Source organism: Mustela nivalis (genome assembly GCF_964662115.1).
Source record: "Mustela nivalis genome assembly, chromosome: 7".
NCBI classification, from domain to species: domain Eukaryota; kingdom Metazoa; phylum Chordata; class Mammalia; order Carnivora; family Mustelidae; genus Mustela; species Mustela nivalis.
Window position 1 is genome coordinate 8,405,287 of NC_139026.1, and position 15,842 is coordinate 8,421,128.

A 15,842-nucleotide genomic window follows, 5' to 3' on the forward strand; every position below is an offset into this window, starting at 1 on the left:
CTGGGTGAACAGAGTTATTGAACACACCCTCTAACTAGCTGTTCTACAGAAGAAACACCTGGCTTTTGGCCCTCTACCCAGCTAAGGGCACCCAGACCCACACTCCACCCATTCCAGCAGAGACCCTCCAGTTTCCAAGGTAACCACCCAGTCCCCTCCCCAGCAGAGGGACCAGCACCCTGGGCTCCACATGGCTGCCTCCCCCAGCCTTCCTGGGGCCACCTCGCCACCCCAGCCAGCATCCCGGCTAGCCCAGGTGTCCAGAGCTGGGCTCAGGTACTACCCTGTGTAGCCTTGAGCACTGGCAGAGACTCTGTTCTGCTGGGCAAGCCCCCAAACTCAGAGGCCACCATGTCTGGGTCCCAAAGCCACCTCCTCACCAGCCCCCAGCCCTCAGCTCAGTCCACGATCCATTTCCACACTGCACTGAGCCGTCGGTCCTTCTAAAACACTGATGGCTGCGCATCACATCCCAGCTGCAAACTTCGCCTGGTCGCCTTGCCCTGAGAACGCAGGCCAGCTTCTCACGCAGCCCCGCTAGCCTCCCTCTCCCCGTCCAGCCCCACACTGGCTCTCCCTCTTCCACTCCAGCTGCAACAACCTGTCCTCGGCTCCTCTCTTCCCCAGGCCTTTGCTCCTAATGTACCCCCTCCCCAATACCACTCATTACTGGAGGCTCAGCTCTGACATGGCCAATATGTGCCCAGCGCGCACTGAGGGAGCATGCGTGGATGGCCAGACTTCGTGCTGGGGGGCTGGGGTCCGGCAGCAGAGACAGGCTCGGCCCATGTCCTGTTCATCTGACGGGACCCTGCAGGCGGCAACCCCCACAGTCGTCAAGGACGCTCACATCAGCAGGACACCAGGTCCCCATCAGTCGGTTCTCCATGCCCCATGTTCCCCCAGACCCCACATCAGAGCTCGACCACCACCACTGCCACCACGGCCTCCAAACCAGAGGACAGTGTGGCAGGCAGGGCTCAGTCAGGGAACAGCTTGCCCCCTGCCCCCCACGCAAAGGATATGGGTTACACACCATCTTGATGCACCAGTTCCGGGGGCTGGTGGTCTGTCGCAGACAGAAGAAGGCAACAGGCGCCAGGTCCGGGTGAGGGACTTCAGGATCGGCTCCATCCAGGGGCTCCTCCAGGCCTGGAGGGGAAGGAGGTGGGCTCTGGGGCCCAGGCTGCTCCGTGACTCCGGGCTCAGCTGCTGGGGCAGCAGCGGCAGAGGAGGAGGGCGGTGGGGAGCTCTCAGCCATGTCGGCGCCGAGCAAGGAGCCCTGGGGGAGGAAGAAGGGTGGCATGTGGCTGGGGCTGCCTGGCACCCACCTGCCCCCACAAGGGGACACAGCCCAGACAGCCCATAGCCCCTCGCTCTCACTCTGCCCCAACGGTTAGGAGCAAGCTGAGGGCCCCCCATGCATCCAAGTCGGAATCCACTTCCAGGGGCAAGTCTGGTCAACTCCGCGCAGGCTCAGTTTGGGGAGATGAAGAGTGAGCATAAGACCTATCTAGAATGTAGCTGTGATATTAATTGGGTTTAATTTGTTTTTATGAGACCGTGGTTGTATATTTACTACATCATCGAAGACAAGAAAATTTGCAAGAAAACAGGGAAGTTACTATCAAGTCAGACATCATCACCAGGACGACAGGTGTTAACAGAGGAGAGGTTGGAGGGCTGTGGAGCCGGACACCAAGGGAGCTGGGCAAGCCAGGAGGGAATCTGGGCAGGCTTCCCCGAGGCAGTGAGCTCAGGGATCTCCCCGACCACCTCACAAAGATGAGAACTCAGGGACCTTATACACCAACCTCTTTGCTTTACAGCTAGAGAAACTGAGGCCCAGAGAACAGACAGGACAGACACACAGTCCAGCAACAGCAGAGGCAGAACGCTACCAGGGCTGGCTTCTTGGGAGTGTGACCAGCGTGGCCACCCAGGGCTCCACGCTCAGAAGGGCCCTGTTCTGGGTTTAACGCTTGGCTGTCACGGACTTGAAATTCTTCATCATTTGAGATCTGGGGCCCCTACGTTTCCATTCGGCAGTGAGCTCTGCAAATTACACTGCTGCTCCTGGCTTCAGCACAGGGGGCACTTCCACATTCCGGTCTCCTTTGATGATTCCAACAACCCCAGGAGCGCTCCCCTGCGCTTGGAGAAACAGAGCCAGGGAAGGAAGTGGCGCACCAAGGCTAGGGCACGCTTCGATGCCAGAGTCCCAGCACTGGCCCTCCAGATTCAGTGATGGCTGGCCATGACCTTGCCTGGCCCCCTCTGCACAGGCAGCCAACGGTGAAGGAGGAAGGACAGCCACTTGTCAGGGCCTGCCCCTTTCCCACCTCATCCAAGAGGCCACCCATCCCCAAATCGCCACGCACTGGGGTCTCCCAGGGCTTAGGACCCCGACAGGGCTGGGCTGGGCAATGGGAGTTGGAGACAGAACGCGAGCTCCCGGGGCTCAGCGGACTGCTGCCCGCGGCTGCCGAGCTGCCCAGAGCTGATGCGTTTGGACATTTCTCTGGCTCCCGGGGGCAACAGGCGGGAATTGGCACCTCCTGCCACTTTACCCTGCTGGTCAGGGAGGCAGAGTTTTCTCCCAAGCTCCAGGCTTCGCTCTTGGTTCCAGAAAAACAGCCATGGGCGTTACATAAGCTTGTAGGCGACTCGGCCTGCCACGTGTCAACCCCTGGGCTGAAAAACACCCTCCCTGGGGTGGCTCCGGGCCTGCCCACCACAGGGCCTGCCTCTGAGCCCACTGTCCCTCTGCCAGCCCCTTGCTTCTGGCACGCTGGACCTCCCCAGTCCTAGAGCTCCAGCTGCCTCCTCTAGACCTGTGCTCACACCCTCCTCTCTCCCCGGAACACCCTCTCCTCCAGCCGCACGCCCTGGTCCCCAGGCCTGATGATGCATTCATTTGTCCAGGAACTATTTCCTGAGCACCTACTATGTGCAGGCACGGGGCCGGCCCAGCCGCTCCGCCAGTGAAGAAGGCAGGCTTGGCCCCAGCCCCCATTTCAGCTGACGCTCCAGCAAGGGAGGGAGACACACGAGTCAATTAATTTCTCTCCCTCTGGGTTCCAGAGCCCTTATCACCAACACACACACCGTATAATTTATGTATTTATATCTTTATGATTTAGCGCCTGTCTGCCCAACCTGGAAGGCGGCTGTAGGAGAGCAGGGACTGTGGTCTGCTTCTTTCACCGCTGCATTCCCCGCCCCCACCAGTGCCTAGAACCGTGCCTGCGACATTTTAGGGGCTCAACAAATCCACATTGGACAAATTAATAAAATGTGCTGGGAAGTAAACAAACAAGGGAGCAAGGCGGAAAGGCACCTAGTGGAAGGAAAGAGACACCAAAGATAAAAATAGGAAGCAGAAGGCACCAGCCATGCGTGATCTGTAGGACGAGCTCTCCAGGTAGAAGGAACAGCATGTGTAGAGACTGGGGGGCCGGAACGAGCTCGGTGCATCTAAGGAAGAGAAAACGAGGCCAGTGTGCCGAGCCCAGGGCAGGGAGGGGGTGAGCGGAGTGCTTGGCAGGCCCCACGGAGAGCCCGGGCAGGAGTGTGCTTTTTATTCCGAGTGCAACAGGAATCCGCAGGAGGGTTTTAGGCAGGAAGTGGTGTGCTCTGGTCTGTGCTTTTAAGCCAGGCCTCTAAGGACTAAAGGGAGAGTGAGTGGTGGGGCAGGCAGGTGTGGGGCTGGGAAGGCCAAAAGGAGGTAGGAAGGATGGGCAGGCCTGGCCTGGGATGGACTTGAGACATGTTTTCGGGGCGGAAAAGCCTGGCCCTACCTTGGCCCCGACGGCAGCCCAGCCAGGTGCCACCAAAACCCTTCCTGTAGCTGCCGCAGCCCCTGGAGCCACACGAGACCACCCCCTCCTCCCTCTCAGCTCTACCCACTCCGTCCTAACTTGCTTTTCGCCTCCCTTGGCCCCGTTTAAGGCTGTCACAAGGCTGTGGTCCTTTGTCCTCACAGCTTTCCTGCCTCCCTATGGGACTCCTAGAGACCACATTGCCAAGGCCACTGCCCCCCACCCACTCCCCATGCCTACCCAGCCTCCACCCTCTGACCTGCTCTCCGGTGCCCACCCAGCCTCCAACCTCTCACTTGTTCCCCGGTGCCCACTCAGGGTGCCACCTTCTCACCTGTTCCCCATAGTCCAAATTCCCTCTGCCCTGTGCCCAAAGCCCTGCTCCTGTCCCCAGCTGCCCCGCTGCCTCGGGCTAGAAGCTCTTGAGGGGTTGGCAGCTGGGCCCCCTGGGCTCCAACCTGTCTCCAAATGGAGCTCACAGAGATGAGAGGTCTGGCTTTAGGTGACAGCACGGATGGATTCAAACTCAGGCCCATCTGGCTCCAGACTCTGAGCTGCCTCCACATCCTGGAGCCTCCTCCCTCTAAGCACTCTCAGGAGGAGGCCACCAGGCAGTGGTGTGGTGACTGGACTGGCCTCTGTGAGCAAGTGCAGGGGCAGGAGCAGAACCCCACTGTGTTGGGAACACACACCCCCACTCTGGACTCCACTGGCCTCTTGGAGCCTCAGTCTTTCCCTCTGTAAAGCTCAGGCCTCCTCCTGCCTGGGTCAGCAGGCCCCACATCATGTGGATAGGAAAGCTCTCTAAAACTCATGAAGGTAGATGTCTGAGCATGCATGAGGCCAGCTGTGCCATCCCCAGGGGCTGCACCCCAGCCCTCTCTCTGCCATAACTACCACCACCACCATCACTGCTACCACCATCACCACCATCACCACCACCACCACCACCACCACCACCACCATGACCATCATCATCACAGCATCAGAGGCTGACTGAGCCTGACTGTGCCAGGTAACAAGCAAAGGGCTTTCTAGGCATCACTTATATGTCAATTTCTTATATGTCATCACCCCCTAAAGTACAAACCATCCTTATTTCTACTTTATGAAGAAAGAAACAGGGGCCCAGAGAAGTCCAACAGTGCCCATTTTCCCATTGTCACTCAGCTATTATAGGACAAAACCAAGGTCCCAGTTCAGGCCTGCCATTCCCGAGCCTAAGCACTAAACCTTCACAGACACCAGCTTGAGATCGGGAAAGGTGCCCTGGAACCGGGCCTTCCCTCCCAAGCTGGATTCCCAGTGACAACACAGCTGCTGGTGCAGACAAGACCCCCAGTGTGGACAAAGACCCTGAGAGTCTGTGGGGAAACCTGCCTTCCAGAATCTTCCAGAGCCCTTGGAGTATGGTGTGGAGAGGCCTTGTGTCTGCAGAGCTCAGAACCTGGTTGGTAGAGAAAGACACGAGGCCTCTCTTGATCATCCCAGGCCCTGCGTGAGTGCGTGAGTGCGTGAGTGTGTGTGTGTGTGTGTGTACACATATACATATGTGTGTGTTTGTGTATTCACCAGCAAACACAAGCAGACAACCTGCTTACTCCTTTACCAACAACCACATATCAACTAATGTCACAGCTAGGAGAATAAGCAACAAATTCGTTCTGAGAATACTAGAATCTAGGAATCTCAGAATCAGAGCATCTTAGAATCACCCAGAACTTTAGAGGCCCGACATATTAGCTACAATAACCTCGGACTTCCATGATGTGGCATTTCAGAGCCCAGGCTGCAAGCCAAGCCCTGGGGTGCCGTCCCAGCTCTGCACCACTACCCCCGGCGCCCCACGCAGCCCAGCAGTGGCCCACGGCGACTCTGACTATAAAGGGAGGGTGACGACTGCGCTGTGGCAGGGCTGCTGGGAGGATGGAGTGGGGTGATACCCACCAGCCCCCCGCCACACCACCAGACACCAGGCCAATGCACAGTGGGCCTGTGACCGTCCCCCACGCCCATGAGCGCCATTGGCTGTGGAATTCCAGAATCCCACCACTTTGGAGACCCAGAGACACAGTGCCTGGTTTTCGACTCCTGTGGGCCCCAGATTTCCACACGGGGAGTCTCTGAAAAGAACAGGGTCCCCAAAGGGGCATAGTGGGTCACCATGTGCTCGTCAGCCCAGAGATCGTGCACTCACACGCATACTCACGCTCACACACACATCCACCCACACAAACACACTCACACACTCACAGATGTAAACAGCCGGGCATGGACGCACACACACGCGCACACACACACACGCACACACACACACACACAGAGCGTCTGCTCACACAAACCCAAACACACCCTTCACATTCTCGTCAGATTCGCATAGACACACACTCACAAACACACAATGCCAAGGCAGAGCCTGCATCTGGCAGCCTGCAGGAAAGTCTTTGTGAGGCTGGGGGACACGTCCCTCCCAGAATCCTCCAGCCAAGCATCCTAGAACCCCTGGAACCCTCTGTCTGCTCCCTCTTCCGCACGACAGCCCTGCAGATGCATGACGACAGCCCGCCCGCCCCAGAGCCTCGTCTGCCCCGGGCCTCTTGTTGCCAGATCCCTCAACCCCTCCCAGCGTGATATTTCCAGCTCATCTACTCTTTGGGACCTGTCCCCAGTCATACTCAAGTTTGCCTATGTTCCCCTGCAAGGATAGGACCCGAATGGCACCAAATAACCCAGAGTAGAGCAGGAGGTCATGTGCCTAATTCTGCAGTGGGGCCGTCTCTTGAAGCAGCCTGGGAGCCCCAGCACCTGGCTGGCAACTCAGTCAGACTGCAGCATCTAGGGTGCATGTGGTCCACTAGTGCCCTCAGATCCTCTTCAGAGAAACTGCACCCTAACCTAAAGATGAGTGGCTCAAGTATGGCCCCAGATGCATGACCTGAGGCAAAGCTTGCTCTGGTCTGCCCAGCCAGGTCTGCATACACCGCAGGCATCTTGGTTCTGTCACCCAAACGAACAGCCAGCCCTGCAGGTTTGCAGCGTTCAATGAAGGGAATCAGAACCCCTTCCCGCGATGGCTACCAAGAGTCACAGCCAACATTAATAGGGGAGCGCTTCTTGTGGGCCAGGCACCTCGTTACAATCCAACGACAAAAGTGTTTTTGCTCTCTCCACTTTACAGGTAAGGAAACTGAGGCCCAGGGAGGTTAAGGGATCTTCCCAGGGTCAAGGGCTGCTTGGTGAAAGAGCTACGGGTCGGCTCTGGAAGGCTTTGATCCATGCTACCATATGAAGGGCCATCAGGCAGTGGACAGGACACTGCAGCCCACCCACCTGCGCCCCGGTACCTGTCCACATGCCTGTCACTAGACATTGTCGCTGTTTGCCAGCTTTCAGCCTCACGACTAGTGCCAGCCAGCAAGACTGTAACTGAATCTCCATCAGTGTGTTTGAACATTTCCCAGCAGGCGACGCTGGTGATCATTTTTTGCTCATTCTGCAGTAATGAGGGCCCTCGGTCTTACTTCAGCTAAAAAATGAGAGTGGATGCGGTCCCTAGAGAGAGAAAAGTTGTGCAAGGAAGGGAGAGCACTGGATTGGGAGCCTCGGGGCCCAGGTTCGGGTCCCAGCCCGCACTCACCGCAACATGCAGTCTCCCCAAGTTTCATGTCCTCTTGTATAAAATGCAGAATGGGACCCCTTCGCTACCTCACCAAAGGGATAGCAGACAGGGAGAAAGAACAGGAAAGTACCTTCATGATAGAGAAACAGCTTCCATTCGCTGTACCAGGCCCCGTGCTGGGCACTGCAGAGACACGTCTAAGCCTCACAAAAATCCTTTAAGAAGCTGAGTCCCCCTGTGAGGCTAAGTGCCCTCCCTCCCTGGGCCATGCCCATGACGGTGAACGTGCTCATGTCTTTCCCACCTGGGGACAAGAGCTGAGTGGTCCAGGGAGAAGGCGTAAGTCCCTGGACCAGCAGAGAACTGCCTGGGCCCCTCACTGCTCATCAGGGCCAGCAGTCAGTAAGAAGGACAGAAAAAAGCCTGACACTGCTCTCAAAATGCATGATCCGTGAGACCACCGTGGCCAGAGTCCAGGAAGAGGGGGAACTGGCAGAGGCAGGGCCCCTGAGATGAAGATAGGACTGGGTCTGTGCCCTGAAAGCTCCAGCCCTGAAAGACCGTGGCCTCCATCCTGAAGAAACCACTTCCCTCTTATCCCCTCCTGCTCAGTGAGCCCCCAAACCCCTCACACTTGTTCAAGGACATCCAAACACCTGGTGCTTTTAAGCCCTCCACAATCTGCACCGCCCACATACCCAACGGAGCTCCGTTCACCCTGGCAAGGGCACAGGAGAAAACAAGGCCTTGTAGCCGGATGCCCACACAGCCCCCGGCAGGGGGGAGCCCCAGGCCCCCCTCTCAGGGGCACAGAAGCCCCAACAGGGCAGAACTGGTCTGCTCCTTTTTGTTCACCGCTGTGTCCCCCAGTAACCAGAATAGAGCTTGGCACATAGTAGGTGCTTAGTAAATATAAAAGAGAGAAAAGGAAATCAGATGTGTTTTCTTCCTTCCCCGGGCTGGCAGTCATGAGGGGGAGCGACTCAGCCTACATCTTCCTGGATATCAGGATCCACGGGCCCACGGACCTACTGGCCCATGGATCGCAATATCCACACGTCCACAGATCCACAGACACCTACGCCCACAGACCTATAGATCCTCAGACCCATGTGCCTGCAGACCCACAGACCCACACACACACAGCTCCAGAGAGCCACAGAGCGTGGAGCAGGCCACCTGTACACCCATAGCTCCCTCCACTGTGGGCACAGGGGTTGAGGGCACGAGGCAAGAGCAGATCCTGTTTGAAGGACGCATTCTGCAGAAAAGAGCTCGGGGGAGAGAAGGGGTCAGAAAGGAGCAGTGGGGAAGGGACGAGAGAGGAAGCAGGGAGGAGAGAAAGGGATGGAGAAGAGGGAAGAGGACCCTGCTCTCCCTGCAGCGGGGGTGAGGGTGGGGGGCTCCCTGGACGTCCCCCCACCCCAGCCTGGCATCCCATCTTTCTAGACGTAGTGTTAGAGCACCCTGAGCTGGGAGCTGGGGAACTCAGAGAACAAGCTGGAGGAGAGGGAGACAGACAGGAATCCGGGAGCCCCACGAGAGCCTGCTTTGTTACCTTGGAAAGAACTCAGAAGCTGCCTGGGGGCGGGAGCTCTTCCAAGGTGGGGGAGAACCGAGAGGCGTCCAGAAGCCGCCTTTCCTGGGAGGGCTGAAGCCTAGGGGAGTCCCACATGGGGTGTGGGTGGTGGAGACAGCAGTGGGGCCGGGGTGGCATGAGGAAGGGGGACTGGGAGAGTCACAGGTGGCGATGCCCTGTGCTCCTTGTGGCTCTGGGTCGGGGCACAGAGGAGCTAGAATCCCAGCCATCGCCCAAACTGCTCCCAGCTTGGCTGTGGGCTCTCCGGAGGAGTCTGTCTGGAGCTGGTGACAGAGGGTGAGAGAGAAGCCGTTTTCTTGGCCACCTCCGTCCCCACCTCCCCACCCAAGGTCAAGGGGAGTCAAGGCTCAGGGACTCGGGAAATGCTGCTTGGTGCCCTCTGGTGGGCCTAGAAGATGCCCTCTCAGAAGCACCTGGAATGGGGGTTGGGGGAGGGACGGGGAGGAGCCTTCTGCCAAGCCTGGAGCCCCTCCCCAGGGCTGCCCCTCAGGGTGCCGGGGGCAGGCGGGGCTGCTGTGAGTGGCCAGGAAGAGAGTGCAGGGTCTCGGGGTGGTGCCCAGGCCCTCTGGGGCGTGTGTGCCTGGAGCTTGAGAATCTGGTGCCAGACAGGCTCAGCATCAAGCCCCAGGATGTGCTCCTCCCTCTTCCTCTTCCTCCCCCGACTGCAGCCTCAGAATTGGTCCCCACTCTGTGTCGCCCTACCCTGTCACCCACTGGCGTCCCCTCCCTCTGGCTCAGCCCTAATGGTGGAGGCGGGAAGGGGACAGGGAGGTAGCTAGACTCCCCACCCTGTCTCCAGCCCAGCCCAGGTCCTGCAGTCTGAACAAAAAGTTTACCCTGAAGGGTGGACAAGAGTTTCCAAAGCCAGTCGGTGGGGCCGAGGGGAAATACTGATCCAAGAGGCAACCTGACAGTGTGGGCAGGGCCTGAGGTTCGCAGCCTGGGGAAGCAGGCCCCTACTGCTCGGCCAGACCCTTTCCCATGGGCCCAGCCCACGGACCCACATCCCGATGGGCCCAGCACCCCAGTTCCTGGGTGGCGCGGGGATCTGCTGAGTGAATCCTCAGGGCGTGAGACAGAAGGATGGACGGGCTCCCGGCTCAGGCCAACCTGAGCCCTCCGGTCCGCAGGGGTTCCTGACATGGCGTGTCAGACCCCATCACACCATACGGGCACAGACGCAAGCAAGCTTTCCGTCTCTCTCTTTCTCTCTCTCTCTCTCTCTCTCACACACACACACACACACACAGCTGGACCCAGAACACAGACTCGCACGGCCACAGTGTAGCTCGGGGGTCTTCCCACATGCCAGTCTCATCCCCAGCTCAGAGCCCCCAGTCCCCCAGAAAGGAGAAAGACACAAGCAGACAGACTGACTGCTACCTCCGCCTGAACCCATCCAAAAAGCCCCCCTCCCCCAGCACCATGCCCCCCCCCAGGCCTTCCCACCATCCGCCAAGGCCTTTTGCCCCCCACATCCCCCCCACATACCACCTAGGAGACAATTAAAACCAAATCATCATAAACACTCATTATATAACCAGTCCCAACCTGCTGAGGATTCCTTTTACCCCCCAGAGTCCCAGCTCCAGCCCCTGGCCTGGCTTCATGCAGCCAAGCCTTGAGTACCCACGGAGGGGCTGGCCCAGGAGGGGGCCCACTACCACCTCGGCCTCCAGGAAAGTTCCCGCTGCCTGGGATTCCCCCATTCTATCCCCCTACCGCTCCTCTCCCTGGGCAAGTACTCCCGGCTCAGCCCTCTGGACACTGACACCAGCGCTGGTCCAGCTGGCCACAAAGCCGCAGCAATGGAGGGGCCGCGGGACAGACAGACACACACTGGGCCCCCCCAGCCGGCAGCCCGACTTGTTGAATAAATTTCTGCAGCGCTGGCTCAGCCGGCTTCAGCATTGGCACCGAGAGAACTTTCGTGGCCTTGGAGAAGGGACCGGTCAAAGTTTCCCGTCCTTCCGCCCCCCAAGGCACCTGCCCAAAAGCACGGGATGGGGGCCCAACCCGATGGGCACGCGGGTGGGGGGGCGGGGGGACTGGTCCCCAGAAATAAACAAATAAACGCCTCGGTAAAGAAAGCACCCGACGCGCTAAGAAACTGGCCTCGGAGCGGAGCCGTCCCTTCCTCCCCCCACCCCCACCTACCTTGGCATGGACTTGGCAGGGCAGCAGGGGGTCGTCCGGGTCAGAGCCGCGGGGACGCCGCGTGCCCCCCGAAGCCGGAAATCGAGGGGACCCCCGGCCCCGCCAGCCGCACCCCCACCCCCCGCCAATTCAGGATCAGCTGAGCCCCTGGGGCGCGCGGGGCGGCGGGCGGTGGGCGGCGGGCCCCGGGGCCCGGGCCATGGCGGGAGGAGACGGCGGGCGGCCGGAGGGTCGGCAAGGCTGGGGCGGGCGGCGAGGAGCCGGCGGCGCGGACGAGCCGCGGACCGCGCCGGAGTTGGAGCGCGCGGCGGGCGGCGGGCGGGCGGGAGCGCGGCGCTCCGGGGCCGGAGCCGGGGCCGGGGGCGGGGGCGCTGCGGGTACCGAGCGGCCGGCAAGTGGCCGGGAGGACTGCGCGGCGGCGGCGCGGGGTTGGGGCTGGTCCCTCGCCGGGTTCGGCTCTGCTGGCGCCTCCGGCCGCGGGCTCGAGGCGCGGGGTCTGCGCGCGGCGGGGGCTGCGGAGGAGCCGGAGCGCCCGGCGGTGCGGGGACGTGCGGCGGCGGCGAGACCGAGCCGCGCCGCGTGCGAGGCAAAGCCGTCCTTATACTGACACCAAATGTCTTCGGGGAAAGCTGCAGGCGCGGGACGCTGGAGGGGGGGAGGCGTGGAGGCGACAGACAGACTCACGGCGGCGGCTGGTGAGCCCCCACTCCTCCCTAGAGGGCAGGAAGCCCCAAGCCTGGGGGCCACCCGGTTATCATTCAGGGTCGCGACCGGGGGAGGGTCCTATCGAGTGGGCTGCGTCATGCGTAAAAAGGGAGAGGAACCACCCCCATTACTGACCGACCACCCTCGTGTCCCAGGTCCCTCCTTGGCCACGTAGCACTTTGGATTCTCACTGAGATACTGTGAGACTGGGGGAAGGGGGTTCCCCACTGCCCAAGAAAGGCGCTGCCGAGCTGAGGCCACAGCTAGTAAATGGTGGAGCAGGCTGCGACTGGACTCCAAATCGGCTCATCTGCCCAGGCAGCTTCCTTCCTCCTAATATGCATCCGTGCTTCTTCCCAATCTTCAGGGCTTGGCTAAAAGGTCACCTCCTCCAGGAAGCCTTCCAAGAGGTTTCCCAAGTAGAACAGAGGCTTTTTTCTCCAGCTTCAAATGTCCATAGCCCCTCCACCTCCCCTGGGCAGCCTGGGCCATAGGAGCCTGAAGCATATAAGAGACACTCAGCACTCTCTCCATTCCCACCTCATCTCCTTGGAAAATTGGGGGGTAAGGGGGTCCTGCATGGGGCTGGTGCTGGGCAGGGGTTGATACTGACGATACAGAGGCCTGCCCTGGGGCCACTTGGCCTGGCAGATGGGCAGAGCTGTGGAGGAAGGGGCACTCAGCTTTGATCCCAGCTCGTGGCTTCCTGACTGAGGAAGCCCCTTCAAGTGTCTGAGCCTCAGTTTCCTCATCTTCTGTGAAATGGAGAGAAAAGTTCACACTTCGCAGAATGAGAACAGTCTATAAAGGGCTTGGCACTATTCCTGGCACCTAGTAGGTGCTCAGCAAATATTCAACACTTCCTACCCTTTAATCTGTCCAGGGAGACGAGACAAACCTTTGACACCAGACCACAGCAAAAGGTGTTACAGGCACACCTAGGCTAGGAGGTGTCTCATAATATGGAGTAAGCAGGCCAGAGGGTGTCCATTGTGGGGCGGACTTATTTCAAAATGGAGTGGGCTTCAGATGGGGAGTCTTCAAGGGACAACTGCCCTAAAGGCACGAGGCTCACACGGAGCCTGGGACGCTCCTTTGACTGAGATAAGAGGAGAGGTGGTGGGTGGAGAAATGGCTTCCAGGAGGAAGAAAGGACACAGCAAAGGCACGGAGGTAAGAAATAAGGTGGCAGGGGCAGACACGCCAGGCCCTGACCCACTGAGTGCCCAGTGGAAAGCTCCAGGCCCGGGAGAGTGACAGCAGACAGCAATTGGACAGCAAGTCAGGGAGAAGCTAACAAACATTGCTCACTTTCTCTCCATTGTCCTCTGGCAACATTTTCATAAAGCGCAAAAGACTGGACAGGACCTTGAGAAGCTGCCAGACAGTGAATTCCCAGGACTGGGTCTCTTCAGCTCCCACCTTCCAAAGGGGCCACGCAGCCCCTGTCTGCCTACCTGGGGTGACAGTGAGCTCCCCACTTCCCCCGGCAGCCGCTTTGTTCCCTGAGCACCCCGATCGTTCAGAGTTCTCTTTCAAATTGAAGGAGAAATTTGCTTCCCTCCATGATTCTAGTGCGTTCCCCTGTCCTGGAGGGACTAACAGCCCCCAACACCCTGCAGCCACTCTTAAGCTTCCACTCGGGCAAGAAGTTCTGCTTTATGTCCACCCACAATATTTGACGCCTTCATTGTCCATTCCTAGGTTCTTTTGCCCACATACATAGGGCTGGGTGCAGGGAAGCTACAGACGGACCAAAGGTCATAGAAGAAGTGGGGATGAGGGGAGCGCATTGCCACTCCTGGTCTCGGCCAGAGGCAAGGCTGCAACAGTCCCTCCCAGAGGCCCAACTGGAGGCAGGAGCTTCATTTATTCATTATTGCTATTTATACTGTGTCTGGTATTTGCAGAAGACTGCAGCAGCGCACACACTCATTACCCCTGCTTCGCCCTGGGAGCGGGGGCCTGCCAGGACAGCAGGTGGACCGCAGCCTGGAGTCCCTTCAAGCACCCACCTGAGCTAACAGCTGGGCCAGGTGCCCTGTCCCCTCCCCCAGGGACTAAAGACCAACCAGGGCCTCCCTCCCTACTCCCAGAGCAGCTCAGGCTCCCTTCGGTCTCCAGGAGAACTTTCCAGCAACTGAAGTGGCTAAAAGGGTCGGAAGAATCTATGAAGGGAGATAAACAAGCTGGGGTGTAAGAAAACTGGAGAAGAATTCCTGTTCCAGGACATGAGATGAGGTCCCTTCCAGGAGCAAAGATCTTAAATACACAGAGACAAAGATGCCAATATCCTCGAAATCCACACTGATTTATTTCTCAAACACAAAGCATTTATCTGCGCCAGGCCCTGGTTTAAGCCCTCGACAAATATGAACACATTTAATCCTTTCCACAATCTTGTAAATCATCACTCCTCTTTTATTGGTGAGGGTTTGGCACAGAGAAGTCGGGTAAGTTGCTCAGGATCACACAGCTTTTCAATGGCAGAATGGGGGTTTGAAGTGAGGGCATCTGGCTTCAGCATCTGTGCTCCAAACTTGAATTCTGAATTCTAAGTTTCAAAAATTCTAAGAGTGAAAGTGTCCAGGATTCCACACTGGCAGAGTGGCCCAACCTCTCAGAGTAGAAAGGGACCCAGCCGGTGATAACCTCACGTGAGTCACCTTATATCCACTCAGAGCACATTCCCCCTGGGCTACGGGAAGGGACTTCTCTCCATGCCCAGCAGCAACCTAAACACCCAAGGACCGGGCCTGGGAGCAGCCCCTGTGGAGAGAAAACCCATGGCAGAAAATGAACTTCAGGGGCGCCTGGGTGGCTCAGTGGGTTAAAGCCTCTGCCTTCGGCTCAGGTCATGATCCCAGGGTCCTGGGATCGAGCCCCACATCGGGCTCTCTGCTCAGCAGGGAGCCTGCTTCCCTCTCTCTCTCTGCCTGCCTCTCTGCCTGCTTGTGATCTCTGTCTGTCAAATACATAAATAAAATCTTTTAAAAAAAAGAAAGAAAGAAAGAAAGAAAATGAACTTCAACGTTCCGAAAGCCTTTATTAAGCATCTACTGGGTGCTGGGCCTGTGCCAGAACCAGAGGACAATTATGTGTTGAAAGGTCCCAAAAACACCGACTGTGGGTGAAAGAGGAAGGGAATTTGGATGCAGAAGGATGGGTTCCAGGAGCCCAAGAGCCCAGTGGAGGAGTGGTAGCTGAATTGGGGGAGGGAGAATAAGGGAAGTTCAGAGGGAAAGGGAGAGGGAAGGGAAAAAGGAGGAGGGACTGCAACATGGAGGAGGCGGGGTCATTGAGGGGAGGGGACAGACAGAAAGAGTTGGAAGACTCTGGGGTGAGCAGCTTGCAGGGCTGGAGGGCTGGTTCCCCTCCCCCTGCCAGTCCCCTGAAAATTCAACAACACACGCACACAGGTTTAGTGCAAGTGGGTGTCTAGTGCGGATGTCGAGATCCGAACCGATGTGGGTGATCAGCCCTGGGGACTAACCAGTGCATCCCCCAACTAGACCAAGCTGCCCAGAGCAAAGTCAAAGCCAGAGAGACCCAGAAGGACATTAGCCTCCCCCCAGGGTGGCTGTGGTCCTAGGAAGCCTGCCCAGGCAGGAAAGGGGAGGTCAGGGTGTCTTACCCAGGGAAGAAGCTGGGGAGCCTCCCTCCCCACAGACAGGTGCCTACTTACTCCACTAGCCCACTGACTCCTGGCAACAGTTCTGGGTGAGAGGTAACGCGAAGCTCATTTTAGAGATGGGAAAACCAGAACCCCCGAGAAATTAAGTAAATTATCCAGGGTCGCTCAGCTAATGAGTGGCAGATGCAGGATCCCATGTCCGAGTGTGTGAGAGAGAGAGAGACGGAGACAGAGACACGAGATCCTTCTCCCATCTGCCCAGGAAGGAGGCTGGAGACAGGGAAAAGGGACAGATCGCAGGATCCT

General features: G+C 58.4%; 1 protein-coding gene across 2 annotated transcripts in view; it reads right to left on the reverse strand.

Annotated features, from left to right (window-relative positions):
- Window positions 1–11,475, reverse strand: part of CACNA1I (calcium voltage-gated channel subunit alpha1 I) — a 114,378-nt gene extending 102,903 nt beyond the window's left edge. The window contains exons 1-2 of one of the 2 annotated variants that reach the window (XM_082739911.1): window positions 11,198–11,475; window positions 1,037–1,282 (exon numbers count right to left, since the gene is read on the reverse strand). In XM_082739911.1, coding sequence (XP_082596037.1) covers window positions 1,037–1,282; window positions 11,198–11,205 — 254 coding nt within the window. In that variant the 5' untranslated portion in view covers window positions 11,206–11,475. Of the gene's footprint in view, window positions 1–1,023; window positions 1,283–11,197 lie in introns of both variants that reach the window. The other variant, XM_082739912.1, reaches the window with a different exon arrangement.
- Between the last annotated feature and the right edge of the window lie 4,367 nt (window positions 11,476–15,842).